Below are 17,801 nucleotides of genomic sequence, written 5' to 3' on the forward strand. Positions count from 1 at the left end.
TTTGTTGTATCGTACTTCAAATTTATCTGTTTTCAAATAACAATTTGATATAAAATTTGAGTAAAGGTGTTCATATGATCTGATAATCCGATTAATTCGAATTATTCAACCCAGACCATAAAAGTTAAATTGGGTAGATTTTTTTTTTTTTTTTCAATTTAGATCCGGTTGAATTTTTGGAAATCGAAAATCTGGTTGGCTTGGTGGATTGTAATTTTTTTGGTTGAGTTAAGTCACCAATTCAAAATAGGGTTACAAGACATCCCAACTCCACCCTACTTTTAGAAAGAATTAGCTCTCATTTGTAACGACCCAGATCCACCGCATACTGTCTTCTTTGAGCTTTCCCTTTCGAGACTCGCGCTATTGCGCTATCAGACGGGCTTCCTCCGTCTCTTAGGATTGACTAACCCATGTGCAAGTGACGTTCACATGGAACCTTTCCCCTCTTCAGCCTTCAAAGTTATCATTTGAATATTTGCTACTACCACCAAGATCTGCACTGATGGCCACTCCGCCCAGGCTAACGCCCAAGGTTTTGCAGCGACCACCGCGCCCTCCTACTCATTGGGGCCTAGCACTTGCCCCGACGGTCGGGTATAGGTCACACGCTTCAGTGCCATCCATTTTCGAGGCTAGTTGATTCGGCAGGTGAGTTGTTACACACTCCTTAGAAGATTTCGACTTCCATGACCCATGAACGTGTTTACAAACTTTTTGTGTCAGGAGGAGCATCCGTGCCCCCTCTGATGCCTTAACCAAACCCAGCGCAAGTCGCGCCAAGGTTATAGACTCGTTGAATACATCAGTGTAGCGCGCGTGCAGCCCAGAACATCAAGGGCTCTAGTGGTATGATTCTCGCTGATGTCCCACATTGGTTGGGGAGGAGAACAAACCACCATTTATAAGGGTGTGGAAATCTTCCCCTAGCAAACACGTTTTGAAGCCTTGAGTGAAAGCCCAAAGAAGACAATATCTGCTAACGATGGATCTGGGTCGTTACATTAAGAATATTTAAATTTGTAATCGATATTAATGATGTATTGTGACTTTTAAATGTTTGATATTTAAACTTTAAGATAGTGTAGTTGTTAGTATAATATGTATTGTGGATAAGTATAATTTTTTTAAAATAATTAAAAAAAAAAAATTCGAGTTAAGTTGAATTGTGAACTTTATTCGAGTGATTCGAATCACCAACCCAACCAACCCAAAATTTCGAATTAGTCCAAAAGATTTTTCCAACTCACCCATATACACCTTTACTTTTGAAACCATCTTTACAGTTGACGTTCCAATTAGTTTTTTATTTTTGATATAAAGTTTCGAGTTGTCTCCTAATGACGTTAATAGTATATAATCTACCAACTACACTATTCAACTCAAATAATTTATCGTTAAAAGAGCGAGATTGCTCGACCTTAATAACCAATGACTTATTTTTAAAAAAATGAAATATTTATTGATTAATCTAAAAGAACTCTTATAAAATATACATTTTTAATAAATATTTTTAGGAAAGAGTGGACTTTGACCATGTTACAACATCTAGTCTAAACTTGAGCCCATTATTTTGGAGCTAAGCCCAACATGTTTGAGTCTACCTCATCTAATTTATGTCAAATTCATCGTTCCTCCTTTCTCAAATCGAAATAAAAGATAGTATTTCATGTCGTGTCCATAGAATACGGTAATACTTTTCTTCTTCACCCTGGACTTCGAAGATGGTAATGAATATTAGACTTAGGTTCGGAATCAATGTCTTATCAGCAATACTTTTCTTCTCGGCCTTAGACCCTAGAGACGGTAATCAATGTCTAATCCACAAACTTATGTTCAAAATGGATGTCTTGTCAACAATACTTTACTTCTCAACCCTCGACTCCGAGGATGGTAACTTGTCTTGCCCAAAAACTTTCTGGATTCTCATTCGAGAAAGACCCTCCAAAGGGGAACCAATCTATCAGAATAGAATGAACGTGAGCTGGAATCTTCAAGTTCTTCCAAATGTCTTATCCACAAACTTATGTTTAGAATTGATGTCTTGTCAACAATACTTTACTTCTCAACCCTAGACTCTAGACTCCGAGGACGTTAAAAAATGTCTTATCCACAAACTTATGTTTAGAATTGATGTCTAGTGAACAATAATTTTCTTCTCGACCCTCGATGCTAAAGATGGTAATGGATGTCTTCCACGTACCTATGTTCTAACTCTTGACCCTAATGATAGTGACCTATGTTTGGAATCGACATCTTATCTATTAACTTATGTTTAGAGTGGCAAATAGTATGCATCCCGATACCGAGGCCGATACCAAAACCGTTTTCCAATAAACATTTAGAAGTATACCTAATTCTTTTAGGAATGAACCTTTTCACAAGGTTCTTCGATTTTCCTTCAATCAGCAATTTGTTTCATTGTTCTATACAAAACACAAACTGAGGATCAAAGAGGCGAGGGAAAAAGAAAATCCCTAGTGCTCGCCACAGCTTTCTGTAAGCAAACTTATTATGCTTTCATGGTTAAAGAATACTACCTAACAACATCTGCAACTATGAATGTACCTGAGAGAGAAACTATGAAGCACCAGTTAGAGGAGTGAGTTGAGAGGCTGAACTCCAAAATCAAAAGGACGTGAAGAATATGGCTCGCCAAAGCTATCGAATCTATCTTCTTTGTCGTCGTCGTTGTCCTCGACTTCTTCTCCAGCATCCCAAAGGAACCGCGCATACGAGGCTAAAACAAAACTGCACCAGTTCAACAAATAAAAACAACATTAACCCCACAAATCCATTAAAATGTCCCACATAACAACAACTTTGCAGAGAGAGAACTTCATTGCAGATCAAAATTTCAATATAGCTTTGATTTATGATTGTATCTTGTTGTTTCTTACCTATTATCAGGGGAAGTTTTAGCAGCTTGAAGATGGTAACTTTCAGCTCGGGAGGCATCCTTATGATTCTTCCATATCAAATCAGCATACATTGATATCACATTTCCATCATTAGGATTTGCAGAGATTGATCTTCCACAATACTCTTCAGCTTTTAGCAGGTCTCCACGAACCTGTTTAGCAACGAAAATCGAAAAATTGCTAGGATTAACCACAAGCTTTTACCAAAGGCATTCCACATTCATGTAACAACTTCTGTATAAAAAGAAAACAATGGTTGAAGAACACTTCTTTGATTTATTCGTTCTTCCGAGTAACAATTCAGTCCTAAACTTTAGTTGGTAAAGATTTAGTCCAATTTACTTCCTCAACTTTAATACAGAACAGTATCGATCAATAAATTGATCAGAGATCAAATTGTTACTAACTAAAGTTCAAAGGTCGAACTGTAAGACCAAATTGTTACAAACTAAGTTGAACATAGTAGAAATAACTCATTGTCCACATAAGTCATTCTGTTCATTAGTTCGTGCGTTGAGATCTCATGGGTATGGTAATTGTGAAAAGCACAGTACCACTTTTGGATCCCGGTGCTAGTTTTATTATGGTAAGCTAAAATGTGGACAATCCTGGTCCAAATGGACTTAGAAGAAGTGTTAATGAGAATCGTTAAGAAGCATTAGCATATAACTTTTCCCGGATAGGGAGAATTTGACAACTAGTCGCATCCCCTATAGTACATTTTGAGGCGATTCAGGTCCGACAGACCTAAGTGTGATTTCACCAAACGGTCAATCAAAATTAAGGAGAGGAGTTGACAACTAGTCACTCCCCCTATTGTACATTTTGGGGCAATTCAGGTTTAGCAGGCGTAGACATGATTTCGTAAATCAATACAAGTGGAATAATATAAAGGGTTCGGCGTGGTATGGGCATGCAACCATGAGCAACACACCCTAGACGAGCATGACCGTGACATCCAAGGACAAAATGTAGTTTAAGCACTTAATTTGATGTAAACTATAAGCTCGAGGACTAAATCTGTTAGTTTTTTTTTTACCAAGAACAAGAACATAGTTTTGCAATGAAAAACGCTTCCCTTAGAGCCATAATCGAAGGGATGACAACTTTTAAACGATGCTAACAAGATATTATCAGCTTTATTGGGTATTTTTCTAAACACAAATTGATTCAAGCCACTTTGTTCATCTTCCAGTGTTGCACATCAGGTCTATTCTAAGCAGTTCAGGCAATCAAGGTTCTTATAAACAATCAATGGTAAAGGATCAGAACAAGATTTTGCAAGATTTTCATTTCCATACTTAACAGAGAAGAACAAAGGATCATTTCCTTCAGAAACCAAACAAAACGCAATAAACAGAACCAAATGTAGCGTAAAGAATTTCAAGAAATTAAAGAAGATGGAATTTCAATGTTAAAATCATGTACCTCCATCAAGAATCGAGCATAATTGCTTAGTAACAACGAATTCTCTGGATTTGCTTCTATCATTTTCTGATAATACAAATCCGCCCAATCGTTCTCACGATCCGCATCCCAAGAACCAAAGCAGCCATCATCGCCACCATCCGAACCACCGCCATCGCCACCGCAACCATCGCGGCCGATTCCTCCATCAACCGAAACACCGACCATCCCGCCACCGCAATCGGAACTCTCCCCGACTTCGGCAACACCACAGAACAATCCCCCATTCAAAAACGGACTCCTCTTCGCCACCGCCGAGAGGTTACTCAGATCAGGCACAGAGAGGGTCCGCATCATATTAATCGCCGGTCCACCAATCATCGGCGGCGGCGGCAACAATTTCAAAGAAGCACAGAATGTGAGGGGCCGTGATTTAGGAATTTGGTGGACGATTTCGGCCTCCATGGAAGCTTCTTTCAAATGGGGTTTCCATGGATTGAGAATTGAGGTCGACGCACTTCTGAGAAGCATGATTAACGATCGAAGCTTGTGAGGGAACGAAGAAGAAAAGGGTTTTAGGATTCCACAAAACCCTCTTTCTCTCCTCTTTCTCTCCTCTTTCTCTCTGCAACTGATCGGGAGAGAACTGTGAAAAGGGTTTTTAAATCATAGGAGGCCGAAGAGAGAGAAAATAGAGAGAGAAAATGTATTTATTTATTTATTTATTTTAAGAATTTTCAATTTTATTATGTTTTTTTAGAAAAAAAAATTGAAAATATTATTTATTTCATGAGGGACACACATTTTAGAATTTAGTTTAAATTATGAAAACTTGAATTTATTTATATTCTAAAATTTTAAAAACAAAAAAACAGCTCACCCTTTGACCACGTTTTAAAATGACCATGGACGTGACAATGACTTCAGAAGTTGCGAGGATATTCATGTCTCGGGTTTATTCCAGGCCACAATGTTCCAAATGTCACTGTAATGTTGTGACAGTGTTCATCTCTCGTTTTTATTTTAGGTCATTTGTCACGATGTTCCAAATTTCTGTAATATATTTTAACGACTTTTTTACTTAAGAGATAGTTTTGAAATATTTACGAAAGATCTAATTGAATATTATAACTTTTAAAAGATTCTCGAGTAATATTTAGCTACGGTTTGAGTTCGTATTTGAGCTCGAGACACTCGGTCCCATTTGTAGCTAGGGTTTGATTTATTTATTTTATTTTTTAAAAATTAGGGATTTATAATGATTTAATCATTTTTAAAAAAATGGTAAATTTATGTAGTCTAGATTTTCGGTTGGTCTTTGCCCAATAAACGCGGGAAGCAGTTGACGGTTAAAATTCAGCGCGGTAGGTCGCGGAGTTCTTACCATGGTTCCGCCAGCTTAGACGAATCTAGACCGTTAATTTCTAAAATGGAGGAAATTTTTGGACGGTCGTCGTCGAGAGAAATGAAACGCGGTGGTTTAACGCGGTTTGCCACGTTGGATGTGAACGCGTGAATCTCACTCTTTAACGTCGGCCAACGGTGGTACCCACTCCGTTAGATTTTTTTAAACAACTTTAATTAAAAAATTAAAAGAAAAACTTAAATTTTAAGAATAAAATTGGTTGGTTAAATATTTCCTTTTTTTTACATTTTTAAAAAATACACCAAAATTTATAAACTAAATTAATTTTTTTAAAATTATATTTTATAAAAATAGTATATATTTTACAAAATGAAAAAAAATGTTTGACTCGGTTAGGTTTATACACTACATGTTGACTTTCACGATCTATAAACTCATAAACTAAATATATATTCGTCGTATTGAGATTCTTATAATTCATTGCAGTTGCAAAATCAAAAACGAGAAACTGAAGTGTGAGATCCCACGTTGAATGGAAAGGGAAATGCGACATTCACGAAACATTCCTACAAAGACGTAAAAACCTCTCTTTAGTAGATGCGTTTTAAAATATTGAGGGAAATTCCTTGAAAGGAAAGCAATGAGAACAATATTTGCTAGCGGTGGGTTTTGACAGTTCAACGATAATTAACGTGTATTCATTCCTTTGAGGTTAGACATTCGAACATCTCCTATCTCGTCCTTGTTGTACCAAATAAATAAATAATTACACAACCCCACATTTTCCAAGTGGGAAGAGTCAAAGCATTCATGAATGTGAGGAAGGCAAAGCCAAAAACCCTTTTGATTTCTTATTCTATAGAGGATATTCCGTTTGGTTGCATTCAAATATAGACCACAACAAGACTTTAAACAAATTTTCGGGTGAGTGGGGTTGGGTCGAGAAAATCTTTTGGACCCATCTGAAATTTTGAGTTAGTTGGGTTGGTGACTCGGGACCCATCTGAAATTTTGGATTAGTTGGGTTGGTGACTCGGGACCCATTTGAAATTTTGGGTTAGTTGGGTTGGTGACCGAGCAACTGGAATTGGGTTGTTGGATTGTTTTTTTAATTATTTTAAAAAAATCATATTTATTCCGAGTATGGTCAGAATATGGTTTGAGTTGGGTAGTCTGAGTTAGCATACTTGCGTCATATTGATAATCCTCGATACTCAATCTACCTTGTCACGACTTCACTCCAACTCCTACCTTCAACATTCTCCTCCTTGTGGTTAAGGTAAGGACTTCGAGCATGGCCAACTCCCATAGTGTGACGAGGGTGTGTACAAGGGCCGAGAATGAATTCACCGCCGTGGTTGACCGACAATTACTAGCAATTCCAACTTCATGCAGATGAATTGCAACCTACACTCCGACATTAAATGAAAATCACCCGAGTGGTAAATTTGTCGAATTAAAGATGTCAAAGCTCACGTCCAACAGACCTTCACACTTGCAACGACTCGAAGCAACAGAGCGTATGCAATCGAATACGAAAGGGACCGAACCGAACGAGAACATTTAATCGAATGATCCACAACAGAATTATAGAAAGCTTGTACCAGATGCATTAAAGTAACGTATCTGTAAGCTAAAACAGCTAGTTATAGAACATTCAGCTCGACAAAACCAGTAGCCACATCAGTGAGCGTACAAAGACAGGCAATTCTTAACTGTCACTCGGTAACTGTGTGTTCTTAGGAAGCCATGGCCATCAAAGAGGAAGCCTCCCATCAATGGAGACCAAAAAACAGACAAACAAGCTGAAAGCTTGCAAAAATTAAGGTAATTAGCCATAGTTCCCTAAAACAACCGAGCCACGGAAAGAATACGCTGTCGGGACGCCCTCTGTTGAATGCTGCTATCTGTGTGAAAAAGACCATGTCACTGTAACTATCCACGGTTAGACGAGGATGTCGCATCTCCACAAGTTCTCAACGATCATCCCGACCATGCCACTGCCGATTGAGTGACAGTTTTTGAGATTCAAACCGAGAAGCGACTTCCCCAATCTTTCCAGGAAAGGAAAGCTCTTGTTTGATACTTCGGAACAACCCGACAAGGAAAGAACTTGCAAATTTATCTGCTCTGAAGACGAAAGAACTGCGAGTCCTGCGTCGGTGATTGCACACTTCGAAACGTCTAGTTCGTTTAGTAACAAGCACGCATCTGCAATAGCTACCAAACTAGCATCAGTTATCTTTCTGCAACTGTCGAGATTCAGAACTTCGAGCGTTCCTCCGTGCAGTCTAACCAAGGTCGATATTGTTTCGTCGGTCAAGTTTATGCAGCCGCTAAGGTTCACCTTCAATAGCCCTTCGCACGTCTCGAGAAGTGGAAGCATTGAGGCGTCCGTGATACCGTAAAGACCAATCAGTTCAACATGCTGAAGTTGAGGACATAGCTTCCCAACCATTGAAAGACTGGCACTGCCAAAGCCAGGGCAGTTTTGGATAGATAAGGACCTGAGGGAGGTGCAAGGAGAGGGCAATGTTACTTCTTGAGCTATATCCTTGATCCCCATGCACTTCACCAGAGTAAGAGACTTCACGTTTCGAATATGGTTCGAGAGGGCTCCACCGACGCCTAATAGGGTGATTCGGTTGCACTCTTCTAATTGCAATGTCTCGAGTGATCCCGCAGCTCTAGCAAAAGCTGTCAATCCGTTGTCTGAAACAAAACAACACTTCTGAATGCACATCTGTTTCAGGTTTGCAATTCCCTTTCCAATCGCTTCGAGACTCACATCGGTCATCCCTCGGCAAGAAGCAATCGTCAACAACGACAACTTCTTCAAGCCCCGTGCACTGCCCATGACCCAAAAGCCCTTCTCACTAACATTCTGAAGACCACTGAGGGTTAGGTGTGTTATGGCCTGGCCATAATGTCCAATCACGGCGAGAGAGAAATCCGTTATGTTCAATGCTTGGATCTTCACCTTTGTTATGGCACAAGAAGATGACGCGAATAGACTCGAAACACCTTGATCCCCGACACGAGGACAATCTCTGATAGAGATGGTTTGAAGTTTTGAACACAATTTACCAATTGCTTGCAAACCTTCATTTCCGATCTTCGGACATGATTCAATGCTTAAAGAGGTCAAGTTCGTGCATCGCTCAGCAATGGCGATCAAGCCTTTGTCCGAGATCGAAGGGCAGTGGCAGAGATCAAGTTTCTCTAGCAAGCGACATTCTCTAGCGATTTTGAACAATCCTTCATCCCCAACCAACGATACGTTCCACAGAGAAAGCATCCGAAGAGAAGGGCAACCATTGGCAATTGCTGAAAGACCAAGGTCGGTAACTCCTCGCGTCAAGTTACTTCCTCGAATAGAAAGCTTACCCAAACCACCACATCCACTAGTTCCTACTGCAATGGCAGCAAGTCTTACATCAGTAGCTTTCTTTCCTTCCAAACATCTCGTAAGAAAACCATTACTTTCATCTTCTCGATCAGATTCAGGCTTCGACTGCTCAACTATCCGAACGGTCGACGTGATTCTACTCTTGCAGATTTCATCCTTACGAATAGTACTCAAAAGCATAAGCCATCGTTTCGAAACGCCTGCGCAAGAGCTCCTCTCTCTAGCACTGTCTAAATGCCTAAAGATCTCAAAGAGGCATTCATCAGGAAGAACATCAATGGATTGTTTAAACTCCTGCTCAAATTCTCGTCCTCGAAACACAACCGAGGCACCGATCCGAGCTCTCTTACTAGGACGAAAATACAGATCAACATGAGAGCTAGTTGGTAGCAAGCCATCCAAATCCATGGGGCTTGAGTAAAAGGAACCCCCAGGGTAACATTCATCATCCCCTGAAATCCCAATAACAACACTAATCAGCCAAACTACCTCATCAAAATTGCACACATCTCTAAACAGATCCATTTACAAACCTAATCAACAAGTTCAGACACATTTGACATGATGAACAAACTAGATATCTACAAATTACTGTCACTAAAGAACAAACTAGCTTAAGATATCTACAAGATCAAGCATATTGAAACAAACCCAGATCACAAAACTTCAGAAACAGATTCATGAACAAAAAAGAACTCCAAACGGATCAAGCCGAACCGATTCAAATCCTACCCAGATCAAACAAGAACAAAACAGAAAAGATCGAAGAACTCACCACCGTAATTGACGAGGGCAGGCATGGCGACAGAAACAGAGCAAGAATCCACAAGAACAGAAGCGAAAATGGTGTCGGAAGGCAGAGATCAAACTCAGAAATCAAAGAAGAAATGAGAAATGGGAGGAAGAAGAAGAGCATTTGGAGAAAACCCCAATAGGAAAAGGGGGAAAAAGGGAAGAACAAGGGAAATTTGTGATTATGGGAAGAAGAAATGGATTGAACAGAGTATATATATTTGGATTATAGAATGGATTAATGAATAAAATAAGAAAAGGGGGTTGTAGAGGTCGATTTCAGGGAAAAATAATTCATTTTTGGAGTATGAATTTGAGATGGGATTGTGAATGTGCAATGAATCTCTCCAAAAAACCGCAAATTCCAATCAGACCCCCTCTTGCTCTTTGCCCCTTGCGCCACTGCCCCAACCAACTTGCCATTACCGACTACCGGACCTTCCCCCCTTTTTCTTTTTTTTTTTTTATTGAATAAAAGTTAAATTAATAAAAATAAGTACGCATTAGCTCAATTTATCGAGCCATTTCCGACGAGATGGTCTTCGTTGAAGTAACCATCTTCGTCAATTTATCGAAAAATGTTATCAGAGCCAGTCACTGGGCATCCCATCCCAGCAACGACGATGGGCCTCCAAATGGATGATTGTGAGATTCCAGTTCGGTTGGAGAAAGGAACGAAACATTTCTTATAAGGGTGTGGAAATCTCTCCCTAATAGACGCGTTTTAAAATCGTGAGGCTGATGGTGATACGTAACGAGTCAAAGCGGACAGTATATATCCATGGTATCCTTATTTTTCAAGGAATTAATGGTAATAGCAATGTTTTCCACAGAATTTGCACTAAATATATACATTCCCCGTGGCTCTATTAGTTTTTAGGGTCAAATGGGACGGCCTTCTTCCAAGCCAAGGTGGCCTCAAACTGTTATAGTTAGTATCAAATTCAAACACCGAGCAGTGTACCAACGAGGACATTGGGCTCCAAAGGGAGATGGATTGTAAGATCCCATATCGGTTGAAGAACGGAACGAAACATTTCTTATAAGATTGTGGAAACCTATCACGAATAGACTCATTTTAAAACCATCAGGTTTACGACGATACGTAATGAACTAAGACGGACTATATCTGATAACGATAGCCTTAGATTGTTACTAACATATGTATTTTTAGAAGACGTACAGATAAAATTAAATAAATAAAATATTTCAATAATATATCATTATTATTATTATGGAAGACCATTCTTGACTGACAACCAAACATACTCTTATCAAGCTATGTTCTTTCTTGCCTTTTGCAAATCTCTAGGTGATGATGAATGTAAAAGAAAAACAAGATAAAATATTAATTATTTGTATATTTCTCGACCTTATCAAAGATATTTAAAACGTTCCACGTCTTTAAAATTTAGATTCGACACTTGATGACCCCGACAATCTCACGTATCTCTCATGACAAGAGAGTCACCGAAAAAATACACCTTATTAGATATTCTCCATACGTCGTCCGTGCCAACAGTGACCCGAATTCTAGTTAGTTAACTTACTCAAGGATGAGAGTAAATGCTGCAGAATCGCATCGTGGGTTCTTGACATGGTGCGTTGAGACAGTGACTCTTCGATTATTTTTTGAACGTTTTTAACCAACATTTTTTAAAAACTATTTATATTCATACGTGGTCTCGGTTCATTCATATATCTTCTGTGTCTTTAAAAGATTAAAAAAATCTCGATACATGTATTTGTGTATATATATATATATATATGTCTAAATACACTATATCGTATTTTTCCATGACAAGATAAAAGCAAAGATATACAATGAATATGATTTTTAGGTATGTGACATATATGGGAAGCTCGATCGAAGAAAAAGGCATGTCAACACGATAAAATTAAATAAAGTTATTAAATTTAATTTAAGCGGGAAAAATATACGTACGTGTAGATGCGATCTGTTTATCAGATATGATCATGTTTAAATTTTAATTTATCTATAAATAAATTTTAAAAAATTATAATATAAAAAATAAAGATTAATTAAATAATTGAATTTTCCAAAAAAATAAAAAATAAATAAAATTATCATGTGGAGAGAGAGGGAAGGTTCATTGTAATGGATCCCAAGGTTGGTTCTGAAATCATTTCCAATTATTATAATATTAAAATCCATAATTAAATATTAGAAAATAAAAAAGCATGTTAGGGATCACACATTTTAATAATAATAATATATTATTATTATTTTATTACATTGAATTAATAAAAATAATTTTAAATTTAGTACTTTATCTCAAAAATATGTTGTGTTTTTAAAAAAATTCATTATTTCTCCTTAATTTTTTTTTAAAATAAAAAAATATATTTATTATTAATAATATGTTAAAAAAATACTCATAAAATTTTAAAATGAATGGTAACACTCTTTATTTTTATAAAGCATAAAATAAATTAAATTATTACTGTCAATATATGGACGAAAACTATCTATTGACACCTCATAGACTATTTATAAACGTTTTAACGTTAATTTGAAAAGTTTATAGTATTTTTTTTAAACGTAGTACTCACAGTAAATGTATTTTTGAATTGTTAAAAAAATGTTTAAAGGTACAGGATTTTTAAATTTTTTTTAAGGGTATTAGTGACGTTAAAGGGTATTTTTTAAATAATTTTGAAAGTTGAAGGGTATTTTTAATAACCGGTACTAAGGTAGGGGTATTTTTGAACTTTTCGAAAAAAAATAAGAATATTATTGAAATTGTTTAAATTTTAGAAGTATTTTTTAGACAAAGTATAAAGTTTGAAGGGTATTTTTATTAATTTAGTCTTATTATTATTATTATTATTTAATTTTAGGGTTTTAATAAGGATTTGTGTGTATCTTCAAGTTGAACATTAACCCTTGTTTTTTGAATTCATTGTATGGGAAATGGATGCTCAATTTTTTTATAGCTAAGGATCATCTTTGATTCATCTTAATCTAAAACAATATTGCTAAATGGAATATAATTAATTCTTATGCCTCGTGTTTAGGTTAGAGAACGTAATCGAGTTACCCACCATAAGGGTAGCTTCTCTTCTCCCTCGATCCCTCGATCCTTCGTTTCAGCTCGAGGGAGAGGAGAGTCAGTTGATGGTTGATGGCAGATGAAAAGAGGGAAAAAGAAAAAGAAAAAAACGACAACGAATTAAAAAAAAAAAAATTCAAAAATTCAATATATAATCCAATTCAGATGAATACCCACTTTTATTTAAGTAGTAATTTTTAAAAATAAGTTCTAAAAAGAAACATGTATATATATATAAACACTTTTTAATTAATTAATTATTTCTTATATAACACGTAGGAATCCGAGATTTGAACCTTTGCCTTTAAAGGAATGAATACAGGTAAAATGTCATTAAATTATGCTCACTTAGGCCACAGTCTCTAATTTATCCGTTACGAACCATAACACCAATGAAAAAATGTTGCATCTTACGTTAAAAAAACCCGAAAAAAGTATAGTCGATAATATTCGAGACAAAACTTTAAAACATAGAGTTATCCACTCATTTCATTTGGGTTCATCTCTTTGGGTGGGTCCCTTATGAAGCCAATAAGACTTAAAAGAGAGAAGAAAAAAGTAGCTATCGACTCAGATCACACCATGTTTAAATCATGTCTCATCTCTCTCTTATAATGACCTCTAAGAGTACCAAACCAAAGCAATCACTAATATATGTAATAATCTTTCAGTTGAATGCTGAATTTAGTAAAGAGAGTACAACTTTGAACAAGAAAAACATAAATATAAATCATATCTAACATCATCTTGATAGTTAGTTGAATCCTTATGAAAAATGTTTTGTTCCTCTCTCGAACCGATGTGAGATCTTACACTCCACACCGTTGGGAGCCCAGCGTCCTCGTTGACACATTGTCTAGTGTCATCGTTGGCACTCGTTCCCCTCTTCAATCGATGTGGAATCTCACGATCCACCCCCCTTTCGGGGCCCAACGTCCTCGCTGGCACTTGTTCCTCTCTCCAATCGATGTGGGATCTCACAATCCACCCCTTTGGGAGCCCAGCGTCCTCGCTGGCACACCACCCGATGTCTGACTCTGATACCATTCCCAAGCCCACTGCTAACAAATATTGTCCTCTTTGAGCTTTCCCTTTCGAGCTTCTCCTCAAGGTTCTTAAAACGCATATGCTAGAAAGAGGTTTTTACACCCTTATAAAGAATGTTTCGTTCCCCTCTCCAACCGATGTAGGATCTTACGGTCCTTTCTCCCTAAAACAATGAGTATTCTCTTTATGAAAAAAGAGTTTCAAAAGCATCTTAGCATCTTCAAACATAAACCCTTCAAAATTTCTATTTTAATGGCACAACCACCAGACAAAAAGACAATGGGGGCGTGACTTCGCCTATTATTTGTTCTCTACCATCCAACACGGTTGACAGCAATATCCCCACAAAACAAAGCTCAGTATTATCAGAATTCAAAGATAGTGTTTGTTTTAGAGGGTAATATCTATTCTATTACATCAATTACAGCAAGTCAATCATCAACATCGCATCAAACATACTAAAGTTGATGCTTCTGCATATATTAAACTGTCATGCGTAGATGAAACCATGAAGAAAGCTTGATATGTATGTATAAAGTAGATATTAGCTGATGGTTGGAGGGGGCTTACCGTTTAGCTCGTCGATCATTCAGATGATCTTGGATTTCGGGTTACATCATATTTGGCCTCTCCCCAAGAAGTCTCCAATGTACCAATAGCAAACCAGGTGGTGTCATTTTGTATGTTAACTCGTATCAACTGATCCCAAGTTAAGGCAGTAGCCATTGAATTAAACTCCGAAACACGAAAAAAGTCACAAAGATGGTGAATGCACAAGGTGATGGTTTTCGATCGACTGGCTCAATAATACAGCCCTTCTTCTTCCCATTCTTCTACTAGAAAGTCTACCATTTCCTGTCAGTTATATCATGGTTACATATTCAAAGCAGAGGACTTGAATATGTAGTCAACTAAAGAAAACACCACATTACAGACAAAAAGCTGACTTACAGATAAAGGTATGAGCCGATGGTAAGGTCTTTTGCTTTCCAGCATGAGTTCTTTGGTCATATACCAACTGCAAACAGAAACCAAGTAATGCATGTTGGGGCAAAAATTTTAGAAAATTCAATTTGGATGGCATGAACGAATACGTAACTGCGTCAAAATAGACTCACCTTAATCCTGTAAGGTGTTTTCTTTTAGTTCGTTTAGCAGATTCGTGATTTCCGACCCATCGAAGCCTGGTCTGTGTCCAAAGAATCAAACCTGCAATTGGGAATTTACAATTGAAACCAGTCTAGAGCAACTACAGAACTGGAGATACTAACGCTAGATGAAGAAAGCAAGTGCAAGGAACATCTCCTTTGCTTTCCAACAAGCAGTGAATATTGAGATATGAGCTTACCATGATTTACAAAGTCAGAATGATTGCTTAAATAGTCAGTGGCACCTCCATGATTAGGGTTGTAACTTGTTGTGCTGATAAACGAGTTCTGTCGAGATTGAAGCGTAAGCATCTCATCGAGATCGCATGTGCTTGTACTCCAAAAATCATCTGACATACTCAGCATCCTAGAATTCAGATTATTCCCAGAGATGGTAGGTGCAAGTTTAGTGCCCCTACCAAGATAAACACTTCCTCTGTTAGAAGCATGTTGAGAACTGTGGATATGGATATAACTCCAGAACAGACATGTAATAGTCTTAAGTAATGATAAATGTACATGCATGAACATCATGATACTGACATTTCAGAGAGATGAATTCAATAATATGGTTAAGCTTCGGGACCTCGATGAAGTTTGAAATAAACGAAGTATGCAGATCGTTGTCCAATATAATATATGAACCCTCGTTGTCATGGACCCAGTCAATGACAATGAAACATGAAAAATTATAACACAGAGGTGAACTAATTTAGTGAATTTAGTTCATAAATCAAGAACATCTGCACACAACATGCTCACCATTTGCTACTGTTTTGACCATCTGTAAACTCGCGCTCCAAAATCCAGTACAACTCAGTGCTAAAGAGTTGGGAGCAAGAATAGAGTTCAATGATGCGATCTAAGAGCTTTGAGCTCCCACACCATTCACTTAGAGATAGATTTAGTGTAACGGCCTAACCCAACTGCTAGTAGATATTGTCCTCTTTAGACTTTCCTTTCAGACTTCCTCTCAATGTTTTTAAAATGCGTCTGCGAAGGAGAGGTTTCCACACACCTATAAAAAATGTTTCCTTCTCCTCCCCAATTGATATGGGATCTCACAATTCACCCCCCTCAGGGCCCAGCGTCCTCGCTGGCACATTGCCCGGTGTCTGACTTTAATACCAATTGTGATGGCCCATTCTCACCGCTAGCATAGGGAGAGGTTTCCACACCTTTATAAAGAATACTTCATTCTCTTCTCCAATCGACGTGGGATCTCACAATCCACCCCCTTTAGGGCATCTCACATTTGAAGTCCATCTTCAATGGGTCAAGAGATTGCCAAGACAGAAAATTCCGGTTATACTTTTGCTTGGATTACGATGGATTCTGCTTCCTACAATCCCAAATTTTCACTTATTTATGTCCACTCTAACATTATGCCATCAATGTTCCCTCAGAAAAAGAATTTCCTAGTAAGTGCACAGATTAACCTAATTGAAAATACGTTTAGCACACTGTGTTGAGGTTCAATTCATGAAGAAAAATGAAGCTACCATCTTCCCCACCTTATTCCAGAGCTAAACACTTGTAAGAACCAACTGGTATTTCTTTTACTTCCAAGATCCCTTAATTTCAGATTCAAAAGAAATCTCCAAAATAATGATATCAATAATGATAGCTCAAGCTCCTACCGATTCACAAGAAGCTGAGAGTATTTGCAGGACGAACTCATCAGGTAAAACAGCTATTCAAAATAAAACTACTCAAATAACAATGGCAATCGTAAGAACAATACATCATGGATCCATAAGAAAAAAACTCCCCCAAATGAACAAGTGTAATCCATACAATCCAGAACAGTATTCAAGTCTCTAAACGTTTCAATTAGGTCGCATCAAAATGGTTCGAAATTTTCAAGCTAAATCTCTTCGAAAATCAAACAATTACAAAAACCCTAACACGCTTCGAGAACAGAAATGAGGTGATCAACACAGAGCAAAAGAACTTACCTCAAACAAGAGAGAAATCGATCGATCCAAACAGAAAACCAGCTCTCTCGCGTCACCATATTCGGCGAAAAATCAGTTTACAAACATCAAAACACAGAAACATGCCGAAATCGAAATCGAAATCAAAATCGAAAGGGGAAAATCGAAATCGAAAACCCTAATACTGGATAGAATAGGATAAACAAGGTCGAATTAGATGGGAAATCAGTGTGATTGTGACTTCCGCTGAAACTTTACCAGATCCAGTTCGTATTTCGTAATCAGTAATTTTGTACCGTTAATAGCAGTTAACACTAACAACTGAAACCCTGTTCATGTTCTTATTCCTCTTCATTTCAATACAAACTTAAAAGAAAAGAAAAAAAAAAAAAAAAAAAGCAAAATTACAAAATTACCCCCATACATTTACTAATTTGTCTCACTATAACTCTCGCATGTCACCCGATGTCTGCCTCTGATTAGCATTTCTCTACCGGTCCTTTCAACATGCTTCTACCCTTAGGTCTTTGCTGACATGCTGCTCGGTTCCGTCTTTGATACCATTTGTAACAACTTAAAACCACAGCTAGCAAATATTGTCTTCTTTTGGTTTTTACTTTCGAGCTTCCTTTCAATATTTTGAAAACACGGGAGAAGTTTCCACACCCTTATACTTTAAGTAATGTTTCATTTCCCTCTC

At 37.4% G+C, this 17,801-nt stretch overlaps 3 protein-coding genes across 3 annotated transcripts; all 3 read right to left on the reverse strand.

Annotated features, from left to right (window-relative positions):
* Positions 1–469: 469 nt before the first annotated feature.
* On the reverse strand, positions 470–4,944 carry LOC111805006 (uncharacterized). Its single transcript, XM_023689862.2, has 3 exons — positions 4,350–4,944; positions 2,901–3,073; positions 470–2,751 (listed from the first exon to the last, which is right to left on the reverse strand). The coding sequence occupies exons 1-3, from the start codon at positions 4,857–4,859 to the stop codon at positions 2,595–2,597; spliced, it is 840 nt and encodes a 279-aa protein (XP_023545630.2). The 5' UTR covers positions 4,860–4,944; the 3' UTR covers positions 470–2,594.
* A 2,292-nt stretch (positions 4,945–7,236) lies between these two features.
* LOC111805908 (EIN3-binding F-box protein 1) lies at positions 7,237–10,254 on the reverse strand. The gene is made up of 2 exons (XM_023691198.2): positions 9,879–10,254; positions 7,237–9,555 (listed from the first exon to the last, which is right to left on the reverse strand). The coding sequence occupies exons 1-2, from the start codon at positions 9,901–9,903 to the stop codon at positions 7,640–7,642; spliced, it is 1,941 nt and encodes a 646-aa protein (XP_023546966.2). The 5' UTR covers positions 9,904–10,254; the 3' UTR covers positions 7,237–7,639.
* Positions 10,255–14,287: 4,033 nt separating this feature from the next.
* LOC111804926 (uncharacterized) lies at positions 14,288–17,441 on the reverse strand. The gene is made up of 5 exons (XM_023689758.2): positions 17,123–17,441; positions 15,365–15,579; positions 15,135–15,225; positions 14,968–15,034; positions 14,288–14,871 (listed from the first exon to the last, which is right to left on the reverse strand). Exons 1-5 carry the CDS (start codon positions 17,179–17,181, stop codon positions 14,818–14,820), a joined length of 486 nt encoding a protein of 161 aa, XP_023545526.1. The 5' UTR covers positions 17,182–17,441; the 3' UTR covers positions 14,288–14,817.
* Between the last annotated feature and the right edge of the window lie 360 nt (positions 17,442–17,801).

Source organism: Cucurbita pepo, chromosome 11, assembly GCF_057944985.1.
Source record: "Cucurbita pepo subsp. pepo isolate OVF chromosome 11, ASM5794498v1, whole genome shotgun sequence".
Taxonomy (NCBI): domain Eukaryota; kingdom Viridiplantae; phylum Streptophyta; class Magnoliopsida; order Cucurbitales; family Cucurbitaceae; genus Cucurbita; species Cucurbita pepo.

Excerpts from the sequence above, each read along its gene's own strand:
- LOC111805006 (XM_023689862.2), bottom strand. The coding sequence starts at position 4,859 with ATGCTTCTCAGAAGTGCGTCGACCTCAATTCTCAATCCATGGAAACCC. Across the intron at positions 3,074-4,349 it reads ATGCTCGATTCTTGATGGAG|GTTCGTGGAGACCTGCTAAA; the intron begins GTACATGATTTT and ends GTTGCTAAACAG. Across the intron at positions 2,752-2,900 it reads AAAACTTCCCCTGATAATAG|TTTTGTTTTAGCCTCGTATG; the intron begins GTAAGAAACAAC and ends GAACTGGTGCAG.
- LOC111805908 (XM_023691198.2), bottom strand. The coding sequence starts at position 9,903 with ATGCCTGCCCTCGTCAATTACGGTG. Across the intron at positions 9,556-9,878 it reads TGCCCTCGTCAATTACGGTG|GGGATGATGAATGTTACCCT; the intron begins GTGAGTTCTTCG and ends TTGGGATTTCAG.
- LOC111804926 (XM_023689758.2), bottom strand. The coding sequence starts at position 17,181 with ATGGTGACGCGAGAGAGCTGGTTTTCTGTTTGGATCGATCGATTTCTC. Across the intron at positions 15,226-15,364 it reads TTCTGACTTTGTAAATCATG|GTTTGATTCTTTGGACACAG; the intron begins GTAAGCTCATAT and ends TCCCAATTGCAG. Across the intron at positions 14,872-14,967 it reads ATCGGCTCATACCTTTATCT|GAAATGGTAGACTTTCTAGT; the intron begins GTAAGTCAGCTT and ends TATAACTGACAG.